The 15,475-nt window shown below is 39.7% G+C and overlaps 1 protein-coding gene and 1 long non-coding RNA gene across 2 annotated transcripts; one reads left to right on the forward strand and one right to left on the reverse strand.

Moving 5' to 3' along the window:
• The first annotated feature begins 496 nt into the window (after nucleotides 1-496).
• On the forward strand, nucleotides 497-8,048 carry LOC147233588 (growth/differentiation factor 8-like). The gene is made up of 3 exons (XM_086148557.1): nucleotides 497-861; nucleotides 2,992-3,362; nucleotides 7,408-8,048. Exons 1-3 carry the CDS (start codon nucleotides 531-533, stop codon nucleotides 7,786-7,788), a joined length of 1,083 nt encoding a protein of 360 aa, XP_086004683.1. The 5' UTR covers nucleotides 497-530; the 3' UTR covers nucleotides 7,789-8,048.
• Nucleotides 6,835-15,278, reverse strand: LOC147233589 (uncharacterized). The gene is made up of 3 exons (XR_015106295.1): nucleotides 14,923-15,278; nucleotides 7,067-7,153; nucleotides 6,835-6,971 (listed from the first exon to the last, which is right to left on the reverse strand). It is a non-coding gene; the product is annotated as an uncharacterized LOC147233589 (long non-coding RNA).
• Nucleotides 15,279-15,475: the final 197 nt, after the last annotated feature.

Genomic DNA, 15,475 nt, shown 5'->3' on the forward strand with positions numbered 1-15,475 from the left:
CAAAGAATTTCACAGACGGGGGTCAATAAAGAAGTAAATATCTTCTCTTAAATATCTTATCCTATCAGTCCAAAAGTTTATTTGTGGAGAAATGACGCTCATCTAGGATCTAGCTCCTGATCTTGCTGCTGTTTTTCTTTCCCATTCTGGTCTATTTTTATCCTTGTTGTTTTGTGGATGTCTTTTTCTATCTTTTAATTGCTTCTTTTATTCACATTTATTGTCATATTTATTGATATTGTCATTGTTGCGCTGCTGTGACAAAATAATTTCTCCTATGGGGATCAAAAAAGTCTTATCTCATCAGTTATCTTTGCAAAACAAACCCTGTTTTTTTGGACATTTCGACAGACTGCAAAAGTGGAGAGAGTCTGGAAGTGAAGGCCGGAGAGCCCTGCCTCTTTAAGGGTCCCCTCCGGGGGTCGGACGGAGGGTCGGACGGAGGGTCGGACGGCTCCTCGCAGCCAATCATAAAGTCCTGCGTGCAGGAGACAAAGTCACATCAGGCGAGGAACCTCTTCAACTCCAAGATGCTCCTCTTGCTCGGCCTCACCGGGCTCCTCGCCTCGGCGGGCTCCTGCGCGGAGCTCAACCGGACCTCCAGGCTCCTGGCGGAGGGCGGGGAGCAGTGCTCGGCCTGCGACTACCGGGAGCACAGCAAGCAGCTGCGGATCATCGGCATCAAGTCCACCATCCTGACCATCCTGCGGCTGGAGCAGGCGCCCAACATCAGCCGGGACATGATCCGCCAACTGCTGCCCAAAGCGCCGCCGCTGACGCAGCTCCTGGACCAGTACGACCCGCGGGTGGAGGACGAGGACCGCGCCACCACCGAGACCATCATCACCATGGCGACCAAACGTGAGCGAAACCCCCGAATTGCGTAAAACCTGTGCGTAGAAACCCTGTTGAGACGCGTTTTGGAATAACAGTGCAACAATAACACTGGTTTTACACACTGGTTTTTACACCGTGGGTTTTTACGCACCGGTTTTACGCACTGGTTTTTTTTTTTTTTTTTTTTTTTTTTTATTAACGGGTTTGTTGAGACGCATTTTGTAATAACAGAGCATTTTACAATAAACGTCCAAAATTTAATAACTTTTTCATTTCATTTTGTAATAAAGCCGCATTTTGTAATAAACTGGATCAACGCATTTTGTAATAAATGTTGCCGCATGATGTAATAAGTTATTACATTTTGAGAAGATTATTACAAAATGCAACTGCAATTTTTTTATTCTCTGGGAAATGTGTTAACATGGAATTTATAGAATATTCTCTGTTAATGCAACCTTTGAATAGTGTACTGATAGTAATTGCTAAGCACTGCTACTAGGCTAATACAGTGATGCTAATAATAGGCCTAGCTTTTACAAATACTTTAAAGTAAAATGAAATACAATCAACAAACAAATAAACTACGCTTTAGAATTGTTATTACATAATGCACCGTGTTATTACATTTCCTAGAGAATAAAAAAGTTGCAAGTGCATTTTGTAATAATCTTCTCAATATGCAATCATTTATTACATAATGCGGCAAAATTTATTCCAAAATGCGGCAGTTTATTACAAAATGAAATGAAAAAGTTACTACATTTTCAAAATGCGTCTCAATAAACCCGTTAATAAAAAAAATAAAACAGTGTGTACAACCTGTGTGTAAAACCTGTGAGTAGAAACCCATTGATGAAAAAACAGTGTGTAAAACCGGTTAGTAATACCCGTTTGTAAAACCAGTGCATAAAACCAGTGGGTGAAAGTGGTTTGTGGAAACCAGTGTGCGAAAACCAATGTGTTGACAGCTGTTAATAAAAACCAGCGTGTAAAACCATGAGTTCAACCCATCAGTTAAAGTAGTTTGTGGAAACCCGTCAGTAAAAACCAGTGCGTCAAGCCGGTTAGTCATACCTGTGTGTAAACTAGTGTGTACAACCTGTGCGTGAAACCCATGTGAAGACCAGTGTATAAAACCAGTGTGGAGAAACCTGGTAGTCAAAACCAGTGTGTAAATCTGTTAGTAAAACCATTGCATAAAACTGGTTAGTAATACCTGTTCATAAAACCCGTGCGTAAACCAGTGTGTTCAACCCGTGTGTAAAACCTATGTGAAGACCAGTATGTAAGTAAAACCAGCGCATGAAACCAGTGTGTAAAACTGGTTAGTAAAACCCGTTAGTAAAAACATTGGCTAAAACCAGTGCATAAAACCTGTTAGTAAAAACCAGTGAGTAAACTAGTGTTTAGAAACCTGTCAGTAAAACTGGTGCCTAAAACCAGTGTGTGTCAGTAAAACCAGCGCATGAAACCAGTGCATGAAACTGGTTAGTAATACCCGTTCGCAAAAACAATGGCTAAAACCAGTGCATAAAACCTGTTAGTAAAAACCAGTGTGCAAACCTGTGAGTAAAACCAGTTTGTAGAAAACCATTTGTAAAACCAGTTAGTGAGGCATGTTAGTAAAACCAGTGTGTAAACTAGTGTGTGAAACCAGTGTATAGAAACCTGTTAGTAAAACCAGCGCGTGAAACCAGTGCTTAAAACTGGTTAGTAATACCCGTTAGTAAAATCAATGGCTAAAACCAGTGCATAAAACCTGTTAGTAAAAACCAGTGTGCAAACCCCTGAGTAAAACCAGTGTGTTAACTAGTGTGTAGAAACTTCTCAGTAAAACTGGTGCCTAAAACCAGTGTATAGAAACCTGTTAGTAAAACCAGTGTGTCAAACCAGTGCATAAACCAACGTTTTAAACCCGTTAAAACCATAAATAAGCCAGATCGTCGTTCAAAGCGCGGAAAAAGTCGCGTATTATCGTCCAGAAACGACGGCATTAGCATGAATTCTAAGCATGAGCGAATGAATGAATGCATGAATGAATGAATTACCACTACTACTACTAATCATAATAATAATTATTATCATCCCTACATGAAAATGGAGCTAATCCATTCCGTGTTGATTTTTATTTTTATTTTTTCGTCCCTCCAGCCAACCCGGCCTCCCACGAGCGTCTGTCCTCCTTCTGCCTGTTCAGCCTCAGTCCAAAGATCCAGCCGGAGAACATCCTGAGCGCCCAGCTGTGGGTCCACCTGCGCCCGGCCGAGGCCGTCACCACCGTTTTCCTTCAGATCTCGCGCCTCAAACCGGGCAGAGAGGGGAACAACACCCGCATCCGGGTGCGATCCTTGAAAATAGACACCGACGCCGGCGCCAGTTCCTGGCAGAGCATCGATATCAAGTCCCTCCTGCAGGCGTGGCTGCGAAACCCCGAGACCAACTACGGCATCGAGATCAACGCCTACGACCCCAGAGGGGAGGACCTGGCCGTCACCTCCGCCGAGCCTGGAGAGGAAGGGCTGGTGGGTCACACACACACACACACACACACACACACCTTTGACCCTTGATTTAAATATACAGTAAACCCTTGTTTTTCGCAGGGTTTACGTTCCAAGAAGAACCCGTGATAGGCAAAATCCGTGAAGTAGAAACCTTTTTTTTTTTTTTTTCCACAATTATTATACAATTAAATACTCTATTATACATTGGAAAGAAAGAACAAACCATTTTACAGGCTCAATCATTTGTTTCACAAATAAAAGTGCTGTAATTTAGAAACGTTTTTTTCAACAAATAACTTCTGTACTGTACTGTCAAATAATAATTTTAATCATCAATGTGAACAGAAGGCTTCAAATTGCAGAGATTAGCTCCGCCCACCGCGACCTGAGTAACTGGATTAAACGGGAGAAAATTAAAAATGATTATGAAAAAAATTGCAGACAGTTGCAACCCTTTTTGCATCCTTGTTAAAACTTCTTGCTGCTGTCGTCCTTATGTTTTTTTCTTCCTTCTTGATGGAACGAACGGAAGATTCATTCATTCCGTAATGCCGACCTACAGCCGCATAGCTTTTAGCTTCCCTTAGCATGTCCAGAAGTTTAACTTTATCTGCCATAGATAGCATCTTCCGCTGCCTTTTGGGCCCTTTTGTCGCTCCAGAGCGTTTTGTCAACATGATGGGTTTTGGAGAAACTCGAAATCGCAAGAGAATTTGCACATACGTGTAAATTCAGCAAGCTGTTTTACGTACGTGTACATATTAAACTGCGACGTTATTGACGCACAGGTAGAGAAGAAGCGGAGTGACTTTTTAGCCAATCAGAATGCAGAACACAATGCACGATGCTAATCCGTGAAGTAGCGAAACCGTGAAAAGTAAACCGCGTTATAGCGAGGGATCACTGTACAGCTCCAAAAAATAAAGAGAACACTTTAATAACACAATGTAACTCCAAGTCAATCCCACTTTGGAAGCAACACGGATTTATTTGGACTTGTTTTAAGGACATGATATCAACCTCCATGGGTTCAGACGTTGGATTTCCATTGATTATTTTTGGGTGATTTTTTTTTTTTTTTTTTTGTCAGCACATTCAACAATGTCAAGAACAAAGTATTTCATAGAAATATTTCATTCATTCACATCTAAGATGTGTTATTTTAGTGTTCCCTTTATCTATTTTTTTTTTTAGCAGTGTACATACAGTGGACCCTCGCTACTTTGTGTTTTGTTTTTTGTTATTCGGTTCTCACGATTTATCGTTTTTTCGCTGTATTCGAAAAAAAAAATTCCGTGATGAAATAGCCATATTCTAGCAACCTTTTACTCCCAAAGAGCCACTTTGGGAGTTTGACGTCTAAAATAAAGGTACCACTGTATATATTGCTTTTTATTACCTTTACACTTTGTATAAACAAGCATGCAGTGTGTTTGCTTATGAAATCCATGAAGTGCTCCAGAGAAAATTAAATTTTATTGATGTAATGAACACATTTTGAATATTTTGAGCCTTGGGCTTTCAGAGCGTGTAGCGGAGCCTTGACCTGAATTTTAAAAATAAATTGGGGAAAAAAAATCACTGTGTCAGTAAACAATAGGAAATATATATTTGCAACATTTCTTCATAAATATTAATTTACCCTGGTTAATGGAACTTCTACGTGCAGCATCTGCAAATCTGGCAAGTATACCGGCTTCCGCGAGTGTGACGTTTATTTTGAGCGTCTGAAAATAATAAACATAATTTTATTGTAATATTTCAAGATCACGATTATCTTCCGAATTAGAACTAAAATTAAAAAAAAAAAAACTAAAACAAATAAAATACACTTCAATTAAATACTTATAATTTATTTTCCCAAGCCACTCGGAGCCGCGGGTTGCCAAATTAAACTAAAATTTATTCAAAATTCAAAATTCATCATCAATACAAGATCTCATTGGTGACACAAAGATACCCAGCATCGGGAACTCCGATTGTAACCATGCCAGATCTCATACGGCATGTGATTGGCTGATCAGATCCATACTTGGCATGCGATTGGCTGATTGAGCATGTTGTTCCGTTCCTGATGTTGATTGGTTCATGGAGAGAAGCGGCTGATCTCCTTGTAGGTTGTGCCCAGCATACATGTCCTGTTCCACTTCGCTGCCATTCGCGTAAACGTGGTGCTATTTGTATTGTTTTTGTCTTATATATCAATGTTTATTGTACGTTACAATGATCTAAAGGTGTTTATTGTTCTGTATAAGAGTGTAGGAAGCGTAATTCAGTCGACGGTGGTTCGATAACAGTTTGCAGGAGGTTGGTAAAGGGTTGAGTGAGGTTCATTGAGGGTTAATATATCTGGAAATACCATCAAAATGATCATGTCTCTCTTGACATGATCTTGGGACTGAATTCCAGCAAAAAGTGAGGGTTCACTTTAACGTGTACTGAATCCATCATGATCACCAGCCACATGCATGCTAGGTTCATGATAATAGTTTTTAATGCTAAAGTCATAAGTTATGGTTATCAGAATGTATGACATTTTATTACATTTGAATTTATTTTAACACATTTTGCAGATGGCATAGATTTTCAAGGCTTGAACTTGACCCCGCGTCTCAAAGGGTTGAAGGGTTTTAAAAGGACAAGTTGGCATCATTAGGGATAAAAAGTGGTCTGGCAGAGTTGTCTTTTGCCAAAATGTAATCCACACGGGATGTTTTTTAATGAAAACAACAAAACGGGATTTACTTTTATCCGGACATGGTTTTGACCGCTGTCACTCAAATCAGGCCATTGTTACCATCGATCAATCAGGGCTCATCATCTTACACGAGATCGTATATAGATCGTATAGGGAATTTGTTGAAGAAATTGCCATGTCAACAAGATTTTGACAAGAATTCACCGTGACCTGGATGACGTAGAAGCTCCACAGACATCTTCCCTTGGAGTGCGTCTCTTTGACAAACTGCGATGATGCCTACTAAACACTAGTTGGCGCTGCAGCGTAGGCGTTTCATGTCAAGGTCCTTCATGTGGTCCCAACACACAGCAGCTGAGCTGGGGTGAATTTATTCTTGAAACTGAAAAGTATGAATCAGGAGGAAGGGTAGATTTAGGGAGGCATATAAGGGTATATGTTAAGCTGGTGCAGGACATGTATGCTTGCTGTGAAACAGTGGTGAGGTGTGCTGTAGGCGTAAAAGAGAAGTTCAAGGTGGATCCCTTCATCAGGGATCGACTCTGAGCCCCTTCTTGTTTGCAGTGGTGATGGACAGACTCACAGATGAGGTTAGACAGGAATCTCCATGGACCATGATGTTTGCAGATGACATTGTGACCAGTGTTGAGAGCATCTAGATCAGGGGTCGGCAACCCTTAACACCCAAAGAGCCAATTGGACCCGGTTTCCTCGGAATGAAAACACTGGGAGCGGCAATTACTTTTTGACATCCAAAATAAAGGTACCACTCTATACATTGCTTTTTATTACCTTTACACTTTGTACAAACAAGTGTGTAGTGTGTTGCTTCTGAAATTCACAAAGTATTACGGAGAAAATTAAATTTTATTGATGTAATGAACCCATTTTGAGCTTTGGGCTTTCAGAGCGTGTAGTGGAGCCTTGACCTGAATTTTAAAAATAAATCGGGAAAAAAATAACTGTGTCAGTAAACAATAAAAAATGAATATTTGCAAAATATTTTCAGAAATATTTATTTCACCCGGTTTATGGGACTTCTGATCTGCTCCGGAGCCGCGGGTTGGCAACCCCTGATCTAGATGAACATCTAGAGAGATGGAGGTGTGCGCTGGAAAGGAGAGGATTGAAAATTAGTCGCAGCAAGACAGAATATATGTATGTGAATGAGCCCAAAGGTAAAGAAGAGAGAAGGTGATTAGGGTATATCCGCCTTCATCTACATCGGTGTAGAATTACAAATCAGCCACTGCAATTGCCAGGGCCAACGGAGTACCGGGAGGGACCCAATAATGTCTTTTTAGCTCATGTTTAAGTTCCACAGCTGTGCACACTTGTGAGGGTCCACTGTTCCTTCCCCTGCAGCAACCGTTCATCGAGGTGAAGATCCTGGACAGCCCGAAAAGATCCCGTCGGGACTCTGGGCTAAACTGCGATGAAGAGTCCGCGGAAACGCGCTGCTGCCGCTACCCGCTCACCGTCGACTTCGAGGAGTTCGGCTGGGACTGGATCATCGCCCCCAAGCGCTACCGGGCCAACTACTGCTCCGGGGAGTGCGAGTTCCTGCACCTGCAGCAGTATCCTCACGCCCACCTCGTCAACAAGGCTAACCCTCGCGGCACCGCCGGGCCCTGCTGCACCCCGACCAAGATGTCGCCCATCAACATGCTGTACTTCAATCGCAAGGAGCAGATCATCTACGGGAAGATCCCGTCCATGGTGGTGGACCACTGCGGCTGCTCCTGAGAACCTCAAAAAATTGGCGGCGGCAAATGTCACGGATGCGTTTGAACCATTTCTGAAGGCTTGGACGCCACTTGTGGGAGAAGCAGAAACAACCAGACAGATGCTGGAGGAGCATCTGGGGAAAGAGAAGGGATTCAAAAAAAAAAACGGCAAAACCCTTTTGTGTTTTTAAAACGCAAGAACCATTTATTCGGACCGAGATAAACGACAACGTAGCGCAGGACTCGCAGGCCACCGTAGGAAGAGAAAAAAAAAAGAAAGACGTCACATATGTAAATAAAATGTAATTCTCGGGGATCCTGACGATGTGACTGGCCGCCCCAACTTTCCTCCAGGGCTCATGAAAACCATCTTAAGCTAATTCTTCAAAAATATCTTCCTTTTTTTTGTTTAAAGCTACATTTAATAGATCTGACAAATATGTAAGGGCTCACTTAGAGCCCACTTCAGAGGTCACTTCCGAGTTCTATTTCCCAGCGGGGGAAGGAGCTGCTGATAATTTAATCGTAATTCCAAGAAAGGGACGCAAAAAGAAGTAGCGCAGTGATGGCAGCCAGCAAATACACCCTGGTTACCCATGCCATGTTGTCCTCTTGTTCCCTTTTCCTTTCGCTGGTAGCACTTGAGCATACCGCGCAACACTGCCCTCCAGCACTTCCGATGGTACTCCGATGGTACCACAAATCCACTAGCTCCCCGAAAACGTCCGCAGAAGACGAAGAGAACGCTCCATCTGGATGCACATTTACCGTTGGGTATGAATAAGCCTTTCCGGCCTCCTTTGGTGGTTCCACCCAGCGAAAGAACCCGAGCACTTTTTTGCATTATCTTTCCAAATAACATGGAAAAACAGTCATCAAGCAGTTTAGACATATCAATTTCAATGAAATAGTTACAAAAGCTTAAAGTCTTCCAGCTCCGTTCTTTGTCCCCTCCGCCTTCGGAGAACTAAGTTCTCCATCGAGTCTCAAAATGACGTTCAAGAGCTTCATGACCCAACTTTCCCCATCTGAAGGTGAATCTGGAAGCAGCCAAAGAAAAGATGACCGTAAAAAGCTGACAGAGATCAGATTTTAACGTTATCGCGAGAGAATAGCGCCTGAACCTTTCAACAATTTTAATTCAAAACAACTCGTCCTATATTTGCTGAATATACATTCAATTGACCGTATTTTCAATGTGCCGCTGCACACTGTTTTTTTAAAATCAGTGGAAAACCAGAGTATTTTCCTGAAAATGAGCTAGCGGTTTGTTAAAAATCGGAAATTTAACGAAACTTACCAACGACTCCCCTCAAATGAAGGGAGAAACGAGCCAAAGAGCCGCAAAGCAGTTCGATTTCTTAAACTTAGCGCCACATTCGAAGCGTCAAGTTAATTTCACCGAAAACTGAAAAAGCAATCCAGCTCACCTTCCAGCGTGGAAGCCAATTGTTAGGAATATTTTTTCTCTTTTAGGCTGTTTTCATATTAGAGTTACAGTCCGATTTCACTGTATCATAAGAGTTGCACTTCGAAACAGGCATCAGAACCCGACTGTTGAAATACTTTTTGCGTTTAACCAATTTACACCCCGATTTTTACGACGTGTTAAGCATTCGCCATATCCCAACTCGTGCTCACGTCCTCCGGATCCTGCCTGAAGCTGATATAGAGGAACAGGCACAAAAAAAAAAGGAAAAAAAACGTGTCCTGACTTGAGCCTTGACCAGAGCAGACTCTGCGTGGCGCCTCCACATGTCCTCGCTGTCGAAAACATGAACCGGATGACTCGGAGTCGATCGTCCCTCCCCCGCTAACCAACTCGAGGCGGCCGCAGATGTGTTCGCTGCACCTCGGGTCGCTGCCATTGTCTGATTTTTTTTCTCGGGGTTTCTGAGCAGGAACGAAAGGGAACATGTCGCAAAAACAAAATGACGCGGAAGTGTGAGAGTTCGTCTTAACAATGTCTCCTTCTCGTCTGCTTTTTTTTTTTTTCCGAATATGCTTTTGGATTTGGATGAAATTGGAGTTGGAAAGCACGATATTTGTTGGCAATTTCGGACGGGACCCCGACCGGAGTCCAAAGACGCTTTCTGTTCTGAAATAACAAAAACAAATTCATGATATGGCATAAAACAAAAGCCTTGGACTCAGACGTCGCCGCGGTTTCATCCGAGAAGTCCTAAATTATGATTTTATTTCCGTCATATAAAGCTTTTATCCGGGTGACTTTGTATATTCTGAGTCCGTTTCGCGGATTCAGTTCTGGTTTGACGAGAGCGACATCTAGTGGAGCCGAGGGGAACTGAAGATTATCTTTTAACGGCCGGTGTTTTTTACTAGCTGTCCGGCCGGCGGCTAGCTCGCCACGCACTCCTGCGATTTCGTTTAAAAATGAAACCAAATGACATTAAAAAAAAAAAGCATAAACCGCCAGGCTTTGGTGTAGCAGAGCCAAGACGGTGAACACCAAGTCAGAGTTTGCCGGCTTCTGCACATTTACTGTGAAAAAAGTCAGAAGAACGCAACTGCTAGCACGTACATGCTAAGTCACCCCACCCTGCATCAGGCCACATATGGAAATCTAAAAAAACTCATCAAAATAAAGCCTAATTTATTGAAATGGATTAATCTGGTTCAATTTGAATCTCACAGATGATACACAGAACTCCAGCATTTATTTGTACACATTCATGCCAGTTTTAGATCATTTTTGAACCAATTAGCATGCTAGCATTGGGCAGCATTTACAAGCATATCTTACCGCCTCACTCGCTGACCAGAAAACCGTTGGTTCATAGTGTGTGTGTGTGTGTGTGTGTGTGTGTGTGTGTGTGTGTGTGTGTGTGTGTGTGTGTGTGTGTTTGCGCAGCGCTCGTCGCTAATCAATCTGGCTTCAACAGGTGTGTGGAACCATTTTAATATCCAAAATAAAAACTAAAAATAGTGCTAAAGCAGTCTTGTGGCACAGAAAAAGAAAAAAAAAGGCTAAAAGGACTTGAGAAAATTCACAAAAAAAAAAAAAATTAAGAATATTTCAAATCACATATGTTTACCCAGCTACATTTCCGCCTCATATTTCATCACATTTAATTTTACACCAATTGCCTATTTGTTTTAGCTGCTGCTAGCAGGCACTACATTGTCTCTATCAGGACAACAAATATGAGAAACAGAAACTTTCAGATGTTAAATCTCCATATGAGGGGTCAGGAAAGGTCAATTATTTGAGCCGAAGCTAAAGCAAGACTTTGCGCCAATGTCGCTGATATTTTTTCCTATTTTTTTTTTTAGGAGGAGGCTAAACTGTGGCCTGAGTTTTGTGTGGATTTGCAGCAGATGTCCTGGCTGTTATTGCGCTTCATGGGGGGTTTGTGACCCACAAGTCTTGTTGGAACAGAACGTCCAAAAAAGACACAGTATTTAACTGAACTTGAGTTAACTTTGTTTGAGGGTTACATTGCTTTTATTTATTTTTTTTTGTTCCCTGTGAATCATCGCCCCGCGGGTCACCGCTGTCTCACTGTCTTTGGTAAATTCCCTCGACGGGGTAAAACTTCTTCACGAACAACAAAAGCGAAATATATTCTTGACTTGTCTTTTAAAAAGCACCTTTACTCCGGGTCGATTTCTCAGAAATCCCGGCGCATTTGTTGTTTTATTTTATTTTGTTTTTTTAGAGGGTAATAAAGGTTTCTGAAACAAAAACGAGGACTTTCTATAATAAGTAAGAAAACAGCATGAGCACCGATCCAATCAAAAAACTGTTAAATAACAATTAATTAAACATGATTCCACCATATAAGCTATAATTATAAACAAGGTGCATGTAGAGGAGGGGATAACTTTCAACTCAAGTTTTCAGCAATGAAATGTTTATTTTTTTAAGTTGCTTCTCGAATGTATTTTAGCTGATTTAGGGCTTTTTTAAAAATCTTTTTTCATGCGCTCAGTGAAGCACTGTATGTCTTGTCAAAAAGTGCATGATGAATAAAGATGATTATCTGCTGGTGAAAAGCCCGGTTTATTTTATCAGTCGATATTTGTCTCTTTGGGAATATCGGATCAATGAATTAGTGCTACACAGACGATAAAAAAATGGTTATGGTCGGCGTATGTTTATATCAAAGTTTCGTATGATTTTTATTTCGATTGTCGTACCGAATGAAAAAAAAAAAATATTAACAGTACATGACGATACAAACCGGCTTTGTGAACCCAAGAGGACATATTAAGAATGATAAAGTAATAAACAAACAAAATCAATCATTCCATCTGTGTTCCCAGGAGGTCTAAAGTGTTGACCTTCAGAACACTAAAAAAGAGATGTATAACAAAATGTCAAATATATGAAATGGATCAGCTTTATGCAAAGAGTGTTTTTTATTACATACTGCTTTACCTGTGGATTCTGTAAAGAAATATTTAGTGGTCCGTGTGTGTGTATGTAAATATGTGCATATCTATATATGTATGTATATATATATATATATATATATATATACCCATATATACACACACACACACACATATATATATATACATATATATGTATATATAGGCATGCATATATATGTACGTATGTATGTATGTATGTATGTGTATATATATACATATGTATTTACGTATGTGTGTATATATATACATGCATATATGTATATCTGTATATGTGTATATATGTCTGTATATATAGATACGTATGTGTATATATATGTTTATATGTATATACGTGTATATGTATGTATATATATGTATTCATATATAAATATATGTAGTCGTGTATATATATGTATGTATATATATACATTTGTATATATGCATATATATGTATGTATACATAGATACATATGTATAAACGTTTATATGTATTTATCTATAAATATATGTATGTCGTAGTGTATATATGTATGTATATAAATATATATAGATGTATCTATATATACATATATATGTATATAAAAACATAACATACAAAAAAAACCCAACAAAACCCACTGTTTTGTAAATTTAAGCAACACACTTGTATAACAGTAAGGGCATAAATGTGTTTAAAGTTCATATTCTGATTGACGTCCTGCTGGCCGGGCAGAGACGCCCACAGGCACGTCTGCCTTAAACGTTCACGTCTAAATCCAAAACATTGCAAAGCCTCTGCGGACTGAGGATTTAAGGGAATTTATAATCAGAATCAGAAAAACTTTATTCATCCCAGATGGATGAATATGGGGGCACATGGGGTAGCAGCATCAAAATTGTAAATATCAAGCATAAAATCAAAAAAAAAAAAAGAAAAAAAAAAAAAGAGAGAATTTTATATAAATATAAATTTCTGTACAACATTGAAGCTCAAAAACAGGATCTTTTTGGCTGTTTTTTTTAATATTTGACTGTCATTTTTCGCCAGAATCTTCTGGGATCTGTTGCTGAGGAAGCTGATGATCCACTGTTTGTTTTTTTCCTCCCGACCCCAGCCACAGATGATTTGCTTTTTCATTTTCTTTCCTCTTCCTGCACGTGTTTGAACAGCGGGAGGAGGACTGAGAACCCAGGACGGAAAACATGACCATCCCGCGTCGATAAGATTTCCAGAAAAAGGTAAGAACCTCTGGAGGATATTGGAAGACGGATGCTGGAATTAGAGGTCTAGACCAGGGGTGGGTAAAGTTTTTGGCTCAGGGGCCGCATTGACTTTTAAAATTTACAAATAAAAAAAAAAAAAAAAAAAGCAAAAGAGGGTTAGATAGTGTTGGATCCTGTCCCGTTCTATGTGTGTGTGGATCCTGCGTGTTCGCTGAAGAACCAATCGGAGAAGATATTTAGGCGTCAATCAGTGTTAATTCAGAATAATTCAAAATAAAGCATCCAGAGCTCTGGATCTGATCTGCAACTCTGACCGGCCCGAGTGCACCTGCTGAACCGCTTCCACAAATCCACAATCTCACTTCCTCACCCACTCCTTGTTTAACCCAGCCGGCACACATCCTGCCTATTTTTATTTATTTTATTCATTACTATTTATTTTTGTCACTCTATTTATATTGTTGTTTAGTTCTAGTTGTATACTTTTCACCTTCACTGTTTGTTTGTCATCCCCGATGATGATGTTGTTGTTTGTTGTCGTCGTTGTCTGCTACTTCCTGTCTTCTGCCTTCTATTTACATTTATATTAATATTTATTTCCTTTTTTTTTTCTCTGACATAACTGTTAAGCTGCTGCGACAAAGGATTTTTCCCCCAATTTTCCCTCAATAAAGTTTATCTTATCTTATCTTATCTTATCTTACCTTATCATATCTTATCTTATCTTATCTTATCTTACGTTCCCTGAAAAGCAACAGACTGCTGTTCGATTGGTTGTTGACAGTTGTTAGCATCTTCTAGCAAAGGGGCCCCAGACTTGCGGGCCGCGGGCCAATTGTGGCCCTCGGATCAATATTTTGTGGCCCCCTGCCTTAGTGCGGCCCGTGTGACTTTTCTCACATGCATCTGGGGGTTTTATACAGTGGGTTTTAAAAAAAAAGGAGAGGAAAAAATGAAAAAGTAACTTTGAAATGTATTTTTTGCTTCAAAATTTGAAAAAAAAAAAAAGATTTTTTGCTCAAAAAAGGTTCAGTGACATCAATAAAATTATCTTTTCTATACTTATTTCTATAAAAGATACAAAAACAATACCAAAAAAAAAAAAAAACAGCAAAATTAAAAAGATTGATTTAATAACCAGAATAGCCTTGTAAACATTATACCTCCTCTTATACATGCTACCAATCCATTTTCTAATAAAATCTAGTGGCAAATTTTCCATCTTTGACAAGATTTTCTCTTTTAGCTCAACATAATTTTTCAGGTGCAATTTTGTAATTTCATTAATTCTTTTTAATATTCATTTTCAATATTAATTCATGTATTTTTTGGATGAACAGTTCATGACATAAAAAGATTTTTATTATTTACTGTTTACACTAAAACAAAGGAAAAATTTGGACTTAGTGTTACTTCTAGGTAACAATTTACACACACACACACACACACACACACACACACACACACACACACACACACACACACACACTTTGAACCTGCTCTACAGACACTTCTTTAAAAACATCAAAATGCAATATTTCACTATCATATGTGCAATAATAATACAAATTACCTCCTTGCTTCACAGGTAAGTTTAGTGCCAGCAGGTCTGACTTCAGCCTCTCTAAATTGTCTCTCTTACTCGTTTCCATGTTCACATTTTCCTTGTTTTTATTTTTGCTCTTCTTCTTCTTCTTCTTCTTTCGGCTTTTCCCGTTAGGGGTCGCCTCTTCCATTTCTTTATTTTTTATGGCTTCTGCCAAATATCATACCATATACTGTAATGGAAATAAAAGCTCCTTGAATCCTCGTTGTGATTCAAAATAGAAATGTTTACTGATCATAACATACTTGCTATGAAAAATTTACAATGAGAAGATTCCCGTTTATTATGATTATTTCTAAATATAATGTGGGACTGGTTTAGGTTTCGATTGCCGCTCACAGTACTTTCGCTTTCTCTGAAAACACGTGACCACTTCAGGGTCACGGTACGTAGCTTCCCTCCACAGAAACCCTATATTTATTTCATTTTCAAGCACTTAAGGACAACACCTGCGATTATTCTTCGCTATTTCGCATTTAAGAAAATCATCTATTCGAATTTTTTCACAAGCGTAACTAAT

The sequence above is a fragment of the Fistularia commersonii genome, chromosome 6 (assembly GCF_037954325.1).
Source record: "Fistularia commersonii isolate RoL2024-O1a breed Wild chromosome 6, RoL_Fcom_v1.0, whole genome shotgun sequence".
NCBI classification, from domain to species: Eukaryota; Metazoa; Chordata; class Actinopteri; order Syngnathiformes; family Fistulariidae; genus Fistularia; species Fistularia commersonii.

Coding starts and splice junctions, on each gene's coding strand:
- LOC147233588 (XM_086148557.1), top strand. CDS start 531: ATGCTCCTCTTGCTCGGCCTCACCGGGCTCCTCGCCTCGGCGGGCTCC. Junction 862..2,991: donor CATCACCATGGCGACCAAAC/GTGAGCGAAACC, acceptor TCGTCCCTCCAG/CCAACCCGGCCTCCCACGAG. Junction 3,363..7,407: donor AGCCTGGAGAGGAAGGGCTG/GTGGGTCACACA, acceptor CTTCCCCTGCAG/CAACCGTTCATCGAGGTGAA.